Source organism: Coregonus lavaretus (assembly GCF_964263955.1).
Source record: "Coregonus lavaretus genome assembly, chromosome: 2".
Taxonomy (NCBI): domain Eukaryota; kingdom Metazoa; phylum Chordata; class Actinopteri; order Salmoniformes; family Salmonidae; genus Coregonus; species Coregonus lavaretus.
This window is the reverse complement of record NC_139989.1, coordinates 57,589,315-57,606,771: the sequence shown is the minus strand read 5'-3', so window position 1 is coordinate 57,606,771 and position 17,457 is coordinate 57,589,315. Positions and strand designations below refer to the sequence as shown.

Here is a 17,457-nt window from a genome sequence, read left to right as displayed (position 1 = left end):
AGGAGATTTATATGTTTTCTCTCTCTGCTTTTGGTCAGTGTCCAGTCTACTTTGATATCTGGTGTGGGGGCGGTTTAGCCAAGGGATACTCATATGGATCGATACAGAGACCAATAGCGAATTGAAATGTGTGTTTGCAAGCAAGACGAGGTGATGTGCTGAGGTCTTAACAAGCTCAATCAATAGTGGTGGTGGAGGTGTGTGTGAGAATTGTTAAACACAAGTTTTTAGAGGTGTTATTTGTGTGTGTGTATGCGTGCGTTCTTGTTTCCACAAGTTGTGTGAGAGATTTGTCTGTGTGTGTGGATTTACAGAGAGTATCTGTCTGTGTATCAATCCAGGTGTTTCACCACTGCAGGGTTTGTAAAAAGAGTCCTCTGCCAAGCCGGTGCCAATGATGTGCTGCGCCAAGCATCTGGGTCTGGAAGTCAACTGTACTGCTAGTTACTGGATTGATAATGTCATTGATTGGCTGTCCATTAACCTATTGTACCAGGTCTGAAAACAGAAATGATAGAGACTGCAGACCATTAGGGTCGACACACACACACACACACACACACACACACACACACACACTGTGAGGCCTAGTAGAGAAAACTGCTCCGCTGTGTGTGATCGTTCTGGAGGGTAGTATAGTGCAGAGTCTGATGAAAGCTGCCTTATTAACTCTGCACTAGGCTAACTCCTGCTGCAGTAGCCTCCACATACACACGGAGGACAGTGTGAGAGAGAGAAGCATGTAGTGCTTAATATCCTGCTCTACATGTACAGATGTAGGATCTTAATTTGATCACCCTGTTGCAAGAGAACTTTCCTACTAAGCAGGAAATGTAAAACTTGTAGTGTATTTAAGGTTTAAAATGGCTTCTGAAGTTTGTAATTTCCACTTTGAAATTTGTCTAGATTTTCCCTTACGAAACCCCTACAAAAATGTTAATTTAATTATAATCTACATCATTTTTCACAATTCCTGTTGCTGCAGGATTATTTGTAGGCAGTGCTGTGTTATTCTCTTCTGAGCTCTGCGAGCTGCCATGCAATCATGGGTTCTTCTGGGTTCCTTCTGACCTTTACAGTCAGTGCAGATATCAGCATGGTTCCAGGTAGTAAATTCAGTCTGACTGCGTTGATGGTTGATCCCACCACAACCCACTCAGCCCACTATGAAGTACAGCACCTTTCCCTGCCCTGAGACTAAATGTTGTCTTTGCACAGCACACCTGTGATATGCTGAACCTAAACAGTTAAAAACAGTCAGTTTGTAGTCCCCGGTCCCCCTTGACTTATCAGTGCTCTCTCTCACCCTAGCAGTGCCCTCCAGGGAGCATGTGTGCCCTACAGGGGGGCAGAGTGACCTTGGCACTGCAGACGGTCACAGTGTGACCCCCTGTGTGGGTAAAGCTGCCCTCTACAGTCCTGACACAGCCCCTAGCCTGGGTATTAGGATGTTGGGGGGTAGACAGGAGACACAGCCACTAGAATTGGTATTAGGACTTGGGGGGTAGACAGGAGACACAGCCCCTAGCCTGGGTATTAGGATGTTGGGGGGTAGACAGGAGACACAGCCCCTAGAATTTGTATTAGGACTTGGGGGGTAGACAGGAGACACAGCCCCTAGAATTTGTATTAGGACTTGGGGGGTAGACAGGAGACACAGCCCCTAGAATTTGTATTAGGACTTGGGGGGTAGACAGGAGAGACAGCCCCTAGCCTGGGTATTAGGATGTTGGGGGGTAGACAGGAGACACAGCCCCTAGAATTGGTATTAGGACTTGGGGGGTAGACAGGAGACACAGCCCCTAGAATTGGTATTAGGACTTGGGGGGTAGACAGGAGACACAGCCGCTAGCCTGGGTATTAGGATGTTGGGGGGTAGACAGGAGACACAGCCCCTAGCCTGGGTATTAGGATGTTGGGGGGTAGACAGGAGACACAGCCCCTAGAATTTGTATTAGGACTTGGGGGGTAGACAGGAGACACAGCCCCTAGCCTGGGTATTAGGATGTTGGGGGGTAGACAGGAGACACAGCCCCTAGCCTGGGTATTAGGATGTTGGGGGGTAGACAGGAGACACAGCCCCTAGAATTTGTATTAGGACTTGGGGGGTAGACAGGAGACACAGCCCCTAGAATTTGTATTAGGACTTGGGGGGTAGACAGGAGACACAGCCCCTAGAATTTGTATTAGGACTTGGGGGGTAGACAGGAGAGACAGCCCCTAGCTTGGGTATTAGGAAGTTGGGGGGTAGACAGGAGACAGTCCACATAACATGGGGTGGGGAACAGGGGCACACAGGGTATTCTTAAAGGTCAAATGCAGCCATTTTCATCTCAATATTAAATCATTTATGGGTAACAAATAAGTACCGTACTGTGATTTTCAATTAAAATGAAGTAAACAAAAATAGCTTCTTAGCAAAGAGCAATTTCTCAAGCAAGAATTTTGCTAGGACTGTCTGGGAGGGGTCTGAGTGGGGAGGGGAAAACTGAAAACTAGCTGTTATTGGCAGAGAGGTTTAGAACTCTCTTTCTTATTGGTCTGTTAACAAATTTGCCGCCTGGTGAGGTCATCAGGCATGCCAAAACTCCATCCCACCAAAACAGGCTGACATTTCAGGCAGTCTTTTCAAACAGCTCTTATACTAAAAGGGCATTATCATAATTTTCACAATTTCACAGTATTATTCCAACCTCATAGTGCGGACATATACAGTATATAAAACACAGGAAAATCCTTTAACATAGTGTGTGGGGTAACAACATAGACAACTCTCTGCTAATATCCCATAAAACCTGGTGTGTTCTCTAGCATGGTCTGTAGTGGGAACACACACTCTCTGGAAGAACACACACTCTCTGGAAGAGCACACACTCTCTGGAAGAGCACACACTCTCTGGAAGAGCACACACTCTCTGGAAGAACACACACTCTCTGGAAGAGCACACACTCTCTGGAAGAACACACACTCTCTGGAAGAACACACACTCTCTGGAAGAGCACACACTCTCTGGAAGAACACACACTCTCTGGAAGAACACACACTCTCTGGAAGAGCACACACTCTCTGGAAGAGCACACACTCTCTGGAAGAACACACACTCTCTGGAAGAACACACACTCTCTGGAAGAACACACACTCCCTAGAACAGCACACACTCCCTAGAAGAGCTCACAGACTCTGTGGAAGAGCACGCAGTCATAGTGAGAGGTGTTGGTGTGTGAAGGAGAGACAGGTGGAGCAGCAGGCAGAAGGAAAGCAAAGCCCATAATTGGCTCTGGATGGGATGGTGTAATCCTGATGTCTTAGGGCCAGGAGGACACACACACACAGACACAACACACACAGGCCTGGGGATTGACTGATAGAGGAGGCCTCTACAGCCAGAGCCGTTCAGAATTTTGTCTTATGGACTCTCACTGTTGTGGTAGCAACATTGAACGAGACCATGTGTTTGTGCTTACATTTTGTTCCCGCCTCCCATGTCCATTACAGGAAGGGAAGTTCTTGAACACAGTCCTCCAGTCAGTCAGCTAAGATGCTGTTCTCCTCCTCAACTGCCTTGCTTGTCTGTCAGGGGGATTTAGATGACTGAAATACAAAGGAGAGGAGACACAACCTACTGTAGGAGAATATTACCCTACTGCTGTGTGTTTAACATCAGATCACAATTGTTAGTAACTTATTGTGTGTGTGTGTGTGTGTGTACACAAGCAATATACAAGAATACTATCTGAAAGGATCTGTTTATAAGAGCCAATGTGGCATTAATGATTTAGTTGTGTTCTGTGTTGGAATGTTGGCACTGGTCTTGGCCCTGCCTGCATAATCATCCAGGGGGTGTGGTCTGGTATGAGTGAGTCAGAGAGTTTCTAGCTACTGCTGCAGAAGAGTCCAATTCTATATTCACAATATTTACATTCCATCTCCACATCTTACTGGCTCAAACTGGTATATTTTTTACATTTACATTTTTTACATTTCGCAGACGAGCTCACCCAGAAGGTGCATATATTTTCGTACTTTTTCATACTGGTCCCCCGTGGGAATCGAACCCACAACCCTGGTGTTGCAAGCACCATGCTCTACCAACTAAGCCACATGGGACTGGTATACAGTGTCCTTATCCATTCCACTATATATCTGTCTGAAGGCCCCAGAATGGGCCTCTCTCCTCTTTCACACGCAGGCCTCATTCTTCCTCCATTTGTATTTTTAATTGGGTGAGTCATTTCCTGAGAGGCCAGTGTTCAGCTCCAGGAACAGTTCCTGTGGTAACATTCTCTCCCTACTGAGCTGCTACAGGTTTCCCAATGCTGTGTTGCTGTTGTTTACAAAACAAAGTCTCTGTCTAGTTGATATGTGTGACTAAGATACAGACAATGGATGGGAGAAAGTTGGGAATGTCCGTATTAATCATGTTACGCTAACTAAGCTCTGGGCCTGCATTAGTAAAGCTCTTAGAGTAGGAGTGCTGATCTGGGATCAGTTTAGCCTTTTAGGTGATAATGAATAAGTTAACCATTATCAATACTGGCCCTGACTGACTCAGAGGGAGAGGGTTGTTGAGGTAAGCTGAAACCACAGTTTCTGGTCTGACTCAGACCAAGGCCTCTGATTGGCCTGCAGCAAATGATAAGAAGCTCAGGCACTGTGATTGAGTTTTTCTCTCTCCCTCTCTCTCCCTCGGTTTCTCTCTCTCCCTCTCTTTCTTGCCATCTAATTTCTTCTCCCTTGCTCTGTCTCTCTTGCTATATCACACTGTATAATCTCTCTTCCCCTGTCCTCTCTTTCCTCTTTCTTTTCCATCTCACTATCCCACTCTCTTGCCATATTCTCTCTTCCTCTCCTCCCCTCTCATCTCTTTCTCCTGCTCTCTATTTCCCTTTCCTTCTGTCCTTAGCTCCAGCTACTCGACTGTGGCCCTAGAGTTTGAGAAGGCGCATCAGATCGCTCCCGTGTTCAACTCGCCCAGGATGTCGCGGCGGAGCCTGCGTCTGCAGACCACGGGCGGTCTCTATGGCAACGACAGCCTGGCTGACTTCTCCTCCCAGAACCACAGCAGCGGAGGGTCCAGTCGGACAGAGTCATGGTAAGACTACACAGGGTCCAGTCAGAGAGAGTCACGGTAAGACTACACAGGGTCCAGTCAGAGAGAGTCACAGTAAGACTACACAGGGTCCAGTCAGAGAGAGTCACGGTAAAACTACACAGGGTCCAGTCAGAGAGAGTCACAGTAAGACTACACAGGGTCCAGTCAGAGAGAGTCATGTTAAGACTACACAGGGTCCAGTCAGAGAGAGTCACGGTAAGACTACACAGGGTCCAGTCAGAGAGAGTCATGTTAAGACTACACAGGGTCCAGTCAGAGAGAGTCATGTTAAGACTACACATGGTCCAGTCAGAGAGAGTCATGGTAAGACTACACAGGGTCCAGTCAGAGAGAGTCATGTTAAGACTACACAGGGTCCAGTCAGAGAGAGTCATGGTAAGACTACACAGGGTCCAGTCAGAGAGTGTCATGGTAAGACTACACAGGGTCCAGTCAGAGAGAGTCATGTTAAGACTACACAGGGTCCAGTCAGAGAGAGTCATGTTAAGACTACACAGGGTCCAGTCAGAGAGAGTCATGTTAAGACTGCACTGGGTCCAGTCAGAGAGAGTCATATTAAGACTACACAGGGTCCAGTCAGAGAGAGTCATGTTAAGACTACACAGGGTCCAGTCAGAGAGTCACGGTAAGACTACACAGGATCCAGTCAGAGAGAGTCACGTTAAGAATACACAGGGTCCAGTCAGAGAGAGTCATGTTAAGACTACACAGGGTCCAGTCAGAGAGAGTCATGTTAAGACTACACAGGGTCCAGTCAGAGAGAGTCATGGTAAGACTACACAGGGTCAAGTCAGAGAGTGTCATGGTAAGACTACACAGGGTCCAGTCAGAGAGAGTCATGTTAAGACTACACAGGGTCCAGTCAGAGAGAGTCACGGTAAGACTACACAGGGTCCAGTCAGAGAGAGTCATGTTAAGACTACACAGGGTCCAGTCAGAGAGAGTCATGTTAAGACTACACAGGGTCCAGTCAGAGAGAGTCATGGTAAGACTACACAGGGTCCAGTCAGAGAGTGTCATGGTAAGACTACACATGGTCCAGTCAGAGAGAGTCATGTTAAGACTACACAGGGTCCAGTCAGAGAGAGTCATGTTAAGACTACACAGGGTCCAGTCAGAGAGAGTCATGTTAAGACTACACAGGGTCCAGTCAGAGAGAGTCATGTTAAGACTACACAGGGTCCAGTCAGAGAGAGTCATGTTAAGACTACACAGGGTCCAGTCAGAGAGAGTCATATTAAGACTACACAGGGTCCAGTCAGAGAGAGTCATGTTAAGACTACACAGGGTCCAGTCAGAGAGTCACGGTAAGACTACACAGGGTCCAGTCAGAGAGAGTCACGGTAAGACTACACAGGGTCCAGTCAGAGAGAGTCACGGTAAGACTACACAGGGTCCAGTCAGAGAGAGTCATGTTAAGACTACACAGGGGAATGGAGTCAATGGACACACACACACACACACACAAACGCACTCTTGCAGACACAAAAGTTTGAAACATTAGCCTGATATTAACATTAAACACGCATAGATACACACAGAGACAAACACATTGTCATAATCAGGCACACACTGACTTCTATCATCCCTACCAATCTCTCTCCTGTGTGTCAGGATGGTGAGGAGCAGAAAACAGCAGCAGTCTGCCTCCAGCTCCCAGTCCCTGTCTCAGTCCCTGAACCAGTCCCTGTCCCTGTCTCTGAACCAGACGCCACGCAAGACCCTCTCCTTCTCCACCACCAACACTCCCACTACAGGCTGCACCACTGCCAGCGATGCCTCCCTGGTCTCCTCCATCCTGGACCATTCCAACCTCCGCCAGCGGTCCACCACTACTTCCACCACTACTACCACAGACGGCTACAGGGGTCAGTCCAGGGGCAAAGGGCAGGGCATGGGTCATACGATCAGAGGAAGGGTTACGTTTGATAGAGAGGATACATTAGCTCTATTCTGGTTCCAGACCTGTACGGTATGTGCATTAGCCAACTCCTCTGACTATCGTTGGCTTGAGATGACAGGTATGGTCAGACAATCTATCATACGATGGCTAAAGCACAGGTCTGGGACCAGTCAACCGCATTAGAATATGAGGTAAAACTAGGACTGTAGCAGTTTAAGCTAACTAGTTAGCATGCTAATTTTAATTACTGCAGTTTGTTGTTTGTGTGTCTATCTGATATGTAAGGCAGGAATGATGAATGGTTTGTGGGATTACCAGGGGAGAGACGGGGCAGGCTGACTGTATAATCTTTCCATTTAATCCCTTTGATGTGGTTTTACGGAGATTAGCTGCGTTATTACCTGTGTGACCCAATACAATTAATTAATCAGTATTCAATGAACTCCCATTGGCTTTGATTATTTGATAATGCTTTATTCCCTCTACGTTCAGATCAGGATACCAATCTGAAAGGTGAGTCTTCACCATACATTATAATGATATTTGTGTGCATTCACCTGAGTAGGGATCTTTTATTACACATCATCACAACACTTTTCCAGGAAGTAAACACAGGCTTGCTTTAAGGCTAGCTCTGATGTGCAAAATAATTATATTTTGAGACCATAGAAATATATGAAGAAATGGTTTTCTAGTCAGATTTGTACTTAAAAATGTTCCTCTTGTGTGTGTGTTTTCCCCAGGGAGGAGTTCAAGGACAGACTACAGCTCAACGGGTGCGAACGGCGGCGTCAACACTGTGTCGCACAGCCACGCCATGGTCGCCAACGGTTACATCTGTAAAGACTGTTCCATACACTCTGAGAGGAAAGAAGCCCTCACCACATACTCTTCCTCCTCCTCTTCCACGTCTCAGGCTGGCTCTGCTGCAGCAGCTGCCGCCGCCCTCTCCTCCTCCTCTTCGTCAACTCAGGCTGCCTCTGCTGCAGCAGCTGCTGCCGCCGTCTCCTCATCATCAGCATCATCATCATCAGCCTCATCCTCCAGTTTATACTGCACGGACACGAGTCAGAGGAACAAGACAGGTGAGAACCGTACCTAGTGTGCACACAACTGACTGGGGAGTGAAACAGGGTTGTGTTCATTAGGCACCAAACGGAAGAAAACAGACTGAAACATGGAGGGACAACCTGGACGCTCATTTTCTGTTGCAAAACGCTTTCTGTTGCATTCCCTAATGAACACGACCCAGTGTTCCTGTCCTAGGATAAAGGTAAACAGGAGGTCCTTTCTGTTTGATGGTTTACAAACCTGTGCATATCACACTGTTTCCTTAATTTATAAAAAATCTCTGAGTCCCGTTAGAAGACTACCTTAAAAGCCCAGAATGCCCAAAACAAATTCAAATGATCAGTCAACCAGCCATTTCTTGTGTGTTTCTCTGTTTCTGTTTGCTTGTTAGTGCTAAGGCTATGTGGGTTTCCACTAAGGAGAAGGACCCATTTCTCTAACTTTTATATGTCCGATTAAGTTAACTAACCTGCCAACCTTTCTCTGTCTAGGTCTCCTGGTGTCAGTGTCTAACACGTGTGTCCACCACAGCAGACGAGCCCTGGCCCCTATAGTGTCCCTGGTGACACTGCTCTTCCAGAACGTTCTGTGGCTGGGCACTAGGGCCAGGAGCCACTCAGGCAAAGGTATAAGAGATGCTTACTACTCGGGTCTGTTCAGATGGGCGCAACATTACAAAACGTTCACATAGAAAGGCATTATGTAGAACAGATATGGTGCAGAATTTGGCATCATATCAGCTCTATTCATTGTATTTCTATCTGCACGTTTTACTTCACTGAATTTCCCCATGATACTACTTCCCTTCCCACCTGATCAATCGCTCTCTTTTTTTTACTGTCTTTCATGGTTTGATTTATTCAAAGCTGTTCAACCTGATAGTCTCAAGGGACTGGACTCCAGTTAATCATAATAGGGCTATAAAAATATATACCGGTATTTTCACAGGCTCTTTGAACTGTCCTCTCTCCTCATCCCCCTGCTGTCTTGTTCCTCCTGCTGTCCTGTCTCTCCTCTTCCTCCTGCTGTCCCTCCTGTTCCTCCTGCTGTCCTGTCTCTCCGCTTCCTCCTGCTGTCTTGTTCCTCCTGCTGTCCTGTCTCTGCTGTTCCTCCTGCTGTCTGGTCTCTCCTCTTCCTCCTGCTGTCTTGTTCCTCCTGCTGTTCTGTCTCTGCTGTTCCTCCTGCTGTCCTGTCTCTCCTCTTCCTCCTGCTGTCTTGTTCCTCCTGCTGTCCTGTCTCTGCTGTTCCTCCTGCTGTCCTGTCTCTCCGCTTCCTCCTGCTGTCTTGTTCCTCCTGCTGTCCTGTCTCTGCTGTTCCTCCTGCTGTCTGGTCTCTCCTCTTCCTCCTGCTGTCTTGTTCCTCCTGCTGTCCTGTCTCTGCTGTTCCTCCTGCTGTCCTGTCTCTCCTCTTCCTCCTGCTGTCTTGTTCCTCCTGATGTCCTGTCTCTGCTGTTCCTCCTGCTGTCTGGTCTCTCCTCTTCCTCCTGCACAGCCTGGTCATCAGTCATAAAGTCATATATTTTTATGTGACCTCATCATGCCTCACTGCTCTCTTTTCCTCACCTGCCCTGCTTCCTCAGGGTGAGCTGGTGAATATCCAGTACTCTTCCACTCCTGTCTCTTCCCGGCCTCAAAAATCTGACGTTAGAGGTGGAAATGGAATAGCCTGGTCCAAGATCTGTATGGGCCTTAACATTAGTCAGAGTTTTAGTCGGCTAAATAAAGCTAAATACTGATCTGGTCCCGTGCTAGAAAGGGGATGGGGGTTTAACAGACACATTGTCTGACCTGACCTTTGATGTGTGGTATGGTTGTGTCACTAGGTGTTCTGGCGTCCCTCTTAGACAGGGCCAGACGGGCTGTTTCCTCCAGCGCGTCCTGCGTCTCTTGGTTCTTTAAGCAGACCACTCTCCACAGGATGATGGGCTACAGGGCCAACAGCTACGAAGGCAAAGGTACCTGACCCACCGCCGGCATGGGTCAAAGGTCATCGATCATCAACACTGACCATCAACACTGACTCAGTGACCCTCTTTTCTTCAGCCCTCTATTTCCACTGTCTGCCGACTCGACATTTATTTCTCAAGCTCTTGGTCTTTGCATTTCTGTGTCTGTGAAAAAGTATCTGTGAAGGCTGGGCATAAGTTTAACTGTGCATGTATAGTAATGGTTTGGTGGAATTATAATGTAGAGGAATGCTTCTCTCCACAGTATGTACTGATGCTGTTTTCTACTGTGTAGTTTCACCATAGAGAACTCTCTTTCAGAGTATCTCTCTCCAGCTCTGTCCATCTACCACTGCATGCTCATCAATGAAACAGTCCTCCATCCTTCTTAAAGGGACAGAGACAGAACTCCTGTACCACCTCACTGTCTGTCACTAGTCTTTGTTTCCCCCCTACACACACTCTCTCTCTGTCTCTCTCTCTCTCTCTCTCTCTCTCTCTCTCTCTCTCTCTCTCTCTCTCTCTCTCTCTCTCTCTCTCTCTCTCTCTCTCTCTCTCTCTCTCTCTCTCTCTCTCTCTCTCTCTCTCTCTCTCTCTCTCTCTCTCTCTCTCTCTCTCTGTCTCTCTCTCTCTCTGTGTCTCTCTCTCTCTCTCTCTTTGCTCTCTCTCTCTCTCTCTCTCTCTCTCTCTCTCTCTCTCTCTCTCTGTCTCTCTCTCTCTCTCTTTTGCTCTCTCTCTCTCTCTCTGTCTCTCTCTCTCTCTCTCTGTCTCTCTCTCTCTCTCTCTCTCTCTCTCTGTCTCTCTCTCTTGCTCGCTCTGTCTCTCTCTCTCTCTCTTGCTCTCTCTGTCTCTGTCTGTGTGTCTGTTTTGTTTATGTGTTTTCTCTCTTCATCCATCTCAGGTTTCATACAGGTCCTCTTGATTACGTCATAAACAAATGGGCTTCTTTCCACTTTGGTTGGTTCCCTTGGTGACATGCAAATGTCCCTCTTACCCTCTCTTTGTGTGTTGTAATATACAATGCGTCACACACTCTTGGTCGCCACTCGCCTGCAGAATGGAATGTTTTGGTATGTAAATATGATTATTAATAGTTTGTTGTTGTGTTGCAGCTCACTCCAGTTACTGTGGGAGCATGAATGTAAAAGACCACGTGACGGGAGACGGACACTTTTTGAATGGCTCGTTGTGTAAGTAGCCAACACGCTCACACACACACACACACACACACACACACACACACACACACACACACACACACACACACCCATGTGCGTGCACACACACACAAATTCCCTCTCAAGTGCTCTATACGTGGCAGGGGGCCACTTTCTGACACAGAGTTAATTCTATGCGTGACCTATTTCCAGATCAGTGCACAGGGGTTATGTGAACAACTAGGGCCAGTGACCAGTCGGTCACGCCTCTTTCACCAGTCAGTGACTATACTCTGGCTACTGGCCTCCCTAGTCAGATACAGCAGGTGTTTGTGTGTTTCCATACAAGCACTTAGAAGTCTTTTTTAAGGGCCTGAACCCATAAAGATCAATCAGATGTATCTCTGTGAATGTGTGAATGTTTCACTTCAAAGATTGTTTTCAATGAAAATGGGAGAAGAAATGGCTAGTCCTGTAGGGTTACATGTCTTATCTAACATCTTCCTAAATGACACTGGCGTGACAAACGATCCTGAGAATGCAGTTGAACAAACATCAAACAGAGAACAAAGGCCTGTTTGACACAGAAGGCGCTTACCAAACGTCTGGAGAGGAGGGAGGGAGGAAGGGATGGGCTGTGTCACCAAAGAGATAGGCAACGTTCCTGGTTTTCTTTTTGCACATGCTTACATCACAGAAGATTGCTTTTTCGTATTAATGTGGTTCCTTTGTTGTGAGATTTGATCATCAACGCATTTTGATTGCAATAAAGACAACCTGGAACGCAACTGGAGATTGACAGACAGTTGGCTCAGTTGGTAGAGCATGGCGCTTGCAACGCCAGGGTTGTGGGAATCGATTCCCACGGGGGTCCAGTATGAAAATGTATGCGCTACTGTAAGTCGCTCTGGATAAGAGCGTCTGCTAAATGTACAAATGAAATAATAAAATGATAACTGTGTTGCAGTTTTTACACTGGGGACATTTCACTCATTCAAAAGCATTTTTTATAATATTTTATTTTCCTTTTCTTTATTTTTTTACATTCCAAAAACAAACGTATACGAACTACTACTTAAACACACACACGAACAATGACTACATCTCATCTGCCCAGACCCACATGCTCACACCCCCATCCCTACTGCCTGCATTATTGTTGCCACTTGGTCTTAAATTGTACTAATTTGTTTTTCTGAGTCACCCATAATATTTTCATTGTGTTAATGATGTTGGATTGAATGACAAAGTTTTTAGTATATGTTTTTTCAAAATGAGTGATGAGAAAAGAATGGTCCAGCCCATTGGGTATCTCACTACACCCCATATGTCATGACTTGAAATATGCAGACAGATGGATTCAAAGTAAGTTTACATTGTAATAATTCTGACAGCCAACTTTCTAGCTCCGCCCATTACTTCAGAACTTTATAGCATTCCCAGAAAGCATGGATTATTGAGTCATTATTAGTTTTACACTTGAGACATGACTCCACCGTTGTGCTGTAGAATTTCAGAATTGTTCTCTTGCATAATACATTCTATACATTAGTTTATACTGGATTAAGCATACATTATCGTTAGTTATGCTCTAACTTTCCCTCCATCTTGTGCCAACATCAGTTCTTTTTAAATCTTGGTTCCAATCGTTTTTTAAATTTTTTTGAAGAGATTGTCAATTGGATATGCTCTCCTCAAGGTTTTGTAGATATTCCCTATCATATGAGCATCCTTTTCTGACTCCCTCAAGGTTGCTCTGATGTCCAAAAGATTTCAAATAGAAATGTCATGATAAGTAACTTTTACATCTACATTGGTCCAAAATTACTTTTTTATTCTGTCATGGAAATAAATGTATTTCCTATTACCAAGTCATTTATGGTTTCTATGCCTTTAGTTTTCCATGTGGACCAATTTATCGATGCATTCTGAAAACCTATCCAAGTATCGTTCCATAAGGTTGTGTTTCTAGGGAGTGTTATTGGTTATTTTGGTAAAATACGTTTCATTTTCTTCCGTATCGTTATAGTGTTCTTAACTATGAAGTTGTTAATGTTCTTAGCTTTACCCTTTGAAAATAGACACCTAAAAAGATTCTGGGGATGAGCGTGCGCATCTTCAATATGTACCCATTGTTCCTATTTAGTGAATTCAACTATATGTCGCAAGTAAAAGCCTTGGGTAGCGAGTTAAAACCACCCTCAGACTTAGGAAGATGTATAACGTTCCTTTTTGTTCTATTAATTTTATTTGAATGATTTTACATTGCATACATTATTTAGAACTTTCAATTGACTTCTGATTTGTTAAGTTACATCAATTTTTTTAAATTGTCATTTCATTTTACATCATTGTTCATTCATTCATTCATTTGTTTGTGTTATGTTTTGTTTTCCTTCTTGTCTGCCATCCATCTGTCATGTGGTCTGCCTCAGGTGACGACTGTAAAGGGAAGCAGCACCTGGAGACCCACACACTGGTCCACAGTCACACACAGACCTCCAGGACTCACCGTCTACTGGGGGCTCTGTGGACCCTTATAGCTTACACAGGTTAACCCCCTTCCTCCTCCTCCTGGTTTCCTTCTTTCCTGACGCAATAAACATGCAGGTTAACCCCCTTCCTCCTCTCCCTGGCTTCCTTCCTTAATAGCCTAATATACATATAGGTTAAACACCTTCCTCCTCCTCCTCCTCCTCCTGGTTTCCTTCCTTAATAACCTAATACACATGCAGGTTATCCCCCTGCCTCCTTCCCTGGCTTCCTTCCTTACTGACCTAATACACATACATCAGAGTCGTATTCATTGGTGTAAACCGTAGCAAAAATGTTCTGCAACAGAAACTAAAATCAAGCATTTCTTATTGGACAAGTTCAGGTAGTCCCTCCCTGACTCAGTTAGTTTGATTCTGTTTGGTGCCTAATGAATACGACCCTGCTAATATTGACTCGTTGCTTTATAAACCTTGCACACATAGACTTTTCATGGAATCTCTCATTGACATCAATGCAAATTATATACAAACTATGTGTGTGGGTGTGGGGAAATAATAATCCCTTCCTTCCGCTACTGGTCCAGGACCTGTTTTGTTGCACGGCTGATAGTGGTTGAGGTCAGGAATAGGCTCCAGAGAGCTGATCTGAAATCAGTTGTGAACTGAAGCCTCAGTCCTTTTAATTGTCCTAATGCCCAGCATTTGTTATTACCATGTCATTACCACTCTATTTACCTAATTGAATCACTACGATGTTGTTTTTTATTTTACCAGGTTAGTCTCATTGACGTTGAGATAAATAAATAAATAAATAAATATATATATATATATATATATATATATATATATATATATATATATACAGTGAGGGAAAAAAGTATTTGATCCCCTGCTGATTTTGTATGTTTGCCCACTGACAAAAAAATGATCAGTCTATAATTTTAATGGTAGATTTATTTGAACAGTGAGAGACAGAATAACAACAACAAAAAAATCCGGAAACACGCATGTCAAAAATGTTATAAATTGATTTGCATTTTAATGAGGGAAATAAGTATTTGACCCCCTCTCAATCAGAAAGATTTCTGGCTCCCAGGTGTCTTTTATACAGGTAACGAGCTGAGATTAGGGGCACACTCTTAAAGGGAGTGCTCCTATGCTCAGCTTGTTACCTGTATAAAAGACACCTGTCCACAGAAGCAATCAATCAATCAGATTCCAAACTCTCCACCATGGCCAAGACCAAAGAGCTCTCCAAGGATGTCAGGGACAAGATTGTAGACCTACACAAGGCTGGAATGGGCTACAAGACCATTGCCAAGCAGCTTGGTGAGAAGGTGACAACAGTTGGTGCGATTATTCGCAAATGGAAGAAACACAAAAGAACTGTCAATCTCCCTCGGCCTGGGGCTCCATGCAAGATCTCACCTCGTGGAGTTGCAATGATCATGAGAACGGTGAGGAATCAGCCCAGAACTACACGGGAGGATCTTGTCAATGATCTCAAGGCAGCTGGGACCATAGTCAACAAGAAAACTATTGGTAACACACTACGCCGTGAAGGACTGAAATCCTGCAGCGCCCGCAACGTCCCCCTACTCAAGAAAGCACATATACAGGCCCGTCTGAAGTTTGCCAATGAACATCTGAATGATTCAGAGGAGAACTGGGTGAAAGTGTTGTGGTCAGATGAGACCAAAATCGAGCTCTTTGGCATCAACTCAACTCGCCGTGTTTGGAGGAGGAGGAATGTTGCCTATGACCCCAAGAACACCATCCCCACCGTCAAACATGGAGGTGGAAACATTATTCTTTGGGGGTGTTTTTCTGCTAAGGGGACAGGACAACTTCACCGCATCAAAGGGACGATGGACGGGGCGATGTACCTTCAAATCTTGGGTGAGAACCTCCTTCCCTCAGCCAGGGCATTGAAAATGGGTCGTGGATGGGTATTCCAGCATGACAATGACCCAAAATACACGGCCAAGGCAACAAAGGAGTGGCTCAAGAAGAAGCACATTAAGGTCCTGGAGTGGCCTAGCCAGTCTCCAGACCTTAATCCCATAGAAAATCTGTGGAGGGAGCTGAAGGTTCGAGTTGCCAAACGTCAGCCTCGAAACCTTAATGACTTGGAGAAGATCTGCAAAGAGGAGTGGGACAAAATCCCTCCTGAGATGTGTGCAAACCTGGTGGCCAACTACAAGAAACGTCTGACCTCTGTGATTGCCAACAAGGGTTTTGCCACCAAGTACTAAGTCATGTTTTGCAGAGGGGTCAAATACTTATTTCCCTCATTAAAATGCAAATCAATTTATAACATTTTTGACATGCATTTTTCTGGATTTTTTTGTTGTTATTCTGTCTCTCACTGTTCAAATAAACCTACCATTAAAATTATAGACGGATCATGTCTTTGTCAGTGGGCAAACGTACAAAATCAGCAGGGGATCAAATACTTTTTTCCCTCACTGTATATATATATATATATATATTTTTTTTTTTAAAGAGAGACCTGGCCAAAATAGCAGCACATAAAGTTTCATACAAAGACCCTTTTCTTATGAAAGCTCCAACGTTGTGTGTGTTTGTTCTGATCCTTCCAGGGTACTGTCTGCTCCAGCCAGGTTACTATGTAGTGAGGGCAGGCCGGGCTCTGGGGTCAGCAGTGGGGTCAGCAGTACAGTCAGTGGCTCAGAGACTCCTGTCAGTGCTGTGGCTAGTCCTGGCATCTCCAGGTTAGTTACTCTCTGTTGCATCCACCCTCTCTTCATCATCAGTATTTAGTTGTTTAATCAGTTGCTCTTTCTTACAGTGGGGAAAAAAACTATTTAGTCAGCCACCAATTGTGCAAGTTCTCCCACTTAAAAAGATGAGAGAGGCCTGTAATTTTCATCATAGGTACACGTCAACTATGACAGACAAAATGAGGAAAAGAAATCCAGAAAATCACATTGTAGGATTTTTTATGAATTTATTTGCAAATTATGGTGGAAAATAAGTATTTGGTCAATAACAAAAGTTTCTCAATACTTTGTTATATACCCTTTTTTGGCAATGACACAGGTCAAACGTTTTCTGTAAGTCTTCACAAGGTTTTCACACACTGTTGCTGGTATTTTGGCCCATTCCTCCATGCAGATCTCCTCTAGAGCAGTGATGTTTTGGGGCTGTCGCTGGGCAACACAGACTTTCAACTCCCTCCAAAGATTTTCTATGGGGTTGAGATCTGGAGACTGGCTAGGCCACTCCAGGACCTTGAAATGCTTCTTACGAAGCCACTCCTTCGTTGCCCGGGCGGTGTGTTTGGGATCATTGTCATGCTGAAAGACCCAGCCACGTTTCATCTTCAATGCCCTTGCTGATGGAAGGAGGTTTTCACTCAAAATCTCACGATACATGGCCCCATTCATTCTTTCCTTTACACGGATCAGTCGTCCTGGTCCCTTTGCAGAAAAACAGCCCCAAAGCATGATGTTTCCACCCCCATGCTTCACAGTAGGTATGGTGTTCTTTGGATGCAACTCAGCATTCTTTGTCCTCCAAACACGACGAGTTTAGTTTTTACCAAAAAGTTATATTTTGGTTTCATCTGACCATATGACATTCTCCCAATCCTCTTCTGGATAATCCAAATGCACTCTAGCAAACTTCAGACGGGCCTGGACATGTACTGGCTTAAGCAGGGGGACACGTCTTGCACTGCAGGATTTGAGTCCCTGGTGGCGTAGTGTGTTACTGATGGTAGGCTTTGTTACTTTGGTCCCAGCTCTCT

The 17,457-nt window shown here is 45.2% G+C and overlaps 1 protein-coding gene across 1 annotated transcript in view; it reads left to right on the top strand.

Annotated features, from left to right (window-relative positions):
- The window catches only part of LOC311150149 (SUN domain-containing protein 1-like), a 45,358-nt gene that overhangs the window by 15,902 nt on the left and 11,999 nt on the right, over nucleotides 1–17,457 (top strand). Inside the window, exons 3-11 of the mRNA XM_084187455.1 lie at nucleotides 4,905–5,093; nucleotides 6,729–6,982; nucleotides 7,510–7,530; nucleotides 7,761–8,102; nucleotides 8,580–8,714; nucleotides 9,911–10,042; nucleotides 11,146–11,223; nucleotides 13,626–13,742; nucleotides 16,289–16,420. Of these exons, the coding sequence (XP_084043581.1) occupies nucleotides 4,905–5,093; nucleotides 6,729–6,982; nucleotides 7,510–7,530; nucleotides 7,761–8,102; nucleotides 8,580–8,714; nucleotides 9,911–10,042; nucleotides 11,146–11,223; nucleotides 13,626–13,742; nucleotides 16,289–16,420 (1,400 nt within the window). The remainder of the gene's footprint in view (nucleotides 1–4,904; nucleotides 5,094–6,728; nucleotides 6,983–7,509; nucleotides 7,531–7,760; nucleotides 8,103–8,579; nucleotides 8,715–9,910; nucleotides 10,043–11,145; nucleotides 11,224–13,625; nucleotides 13,743–16,288; nucleotides 16,421–17,457) is intronic.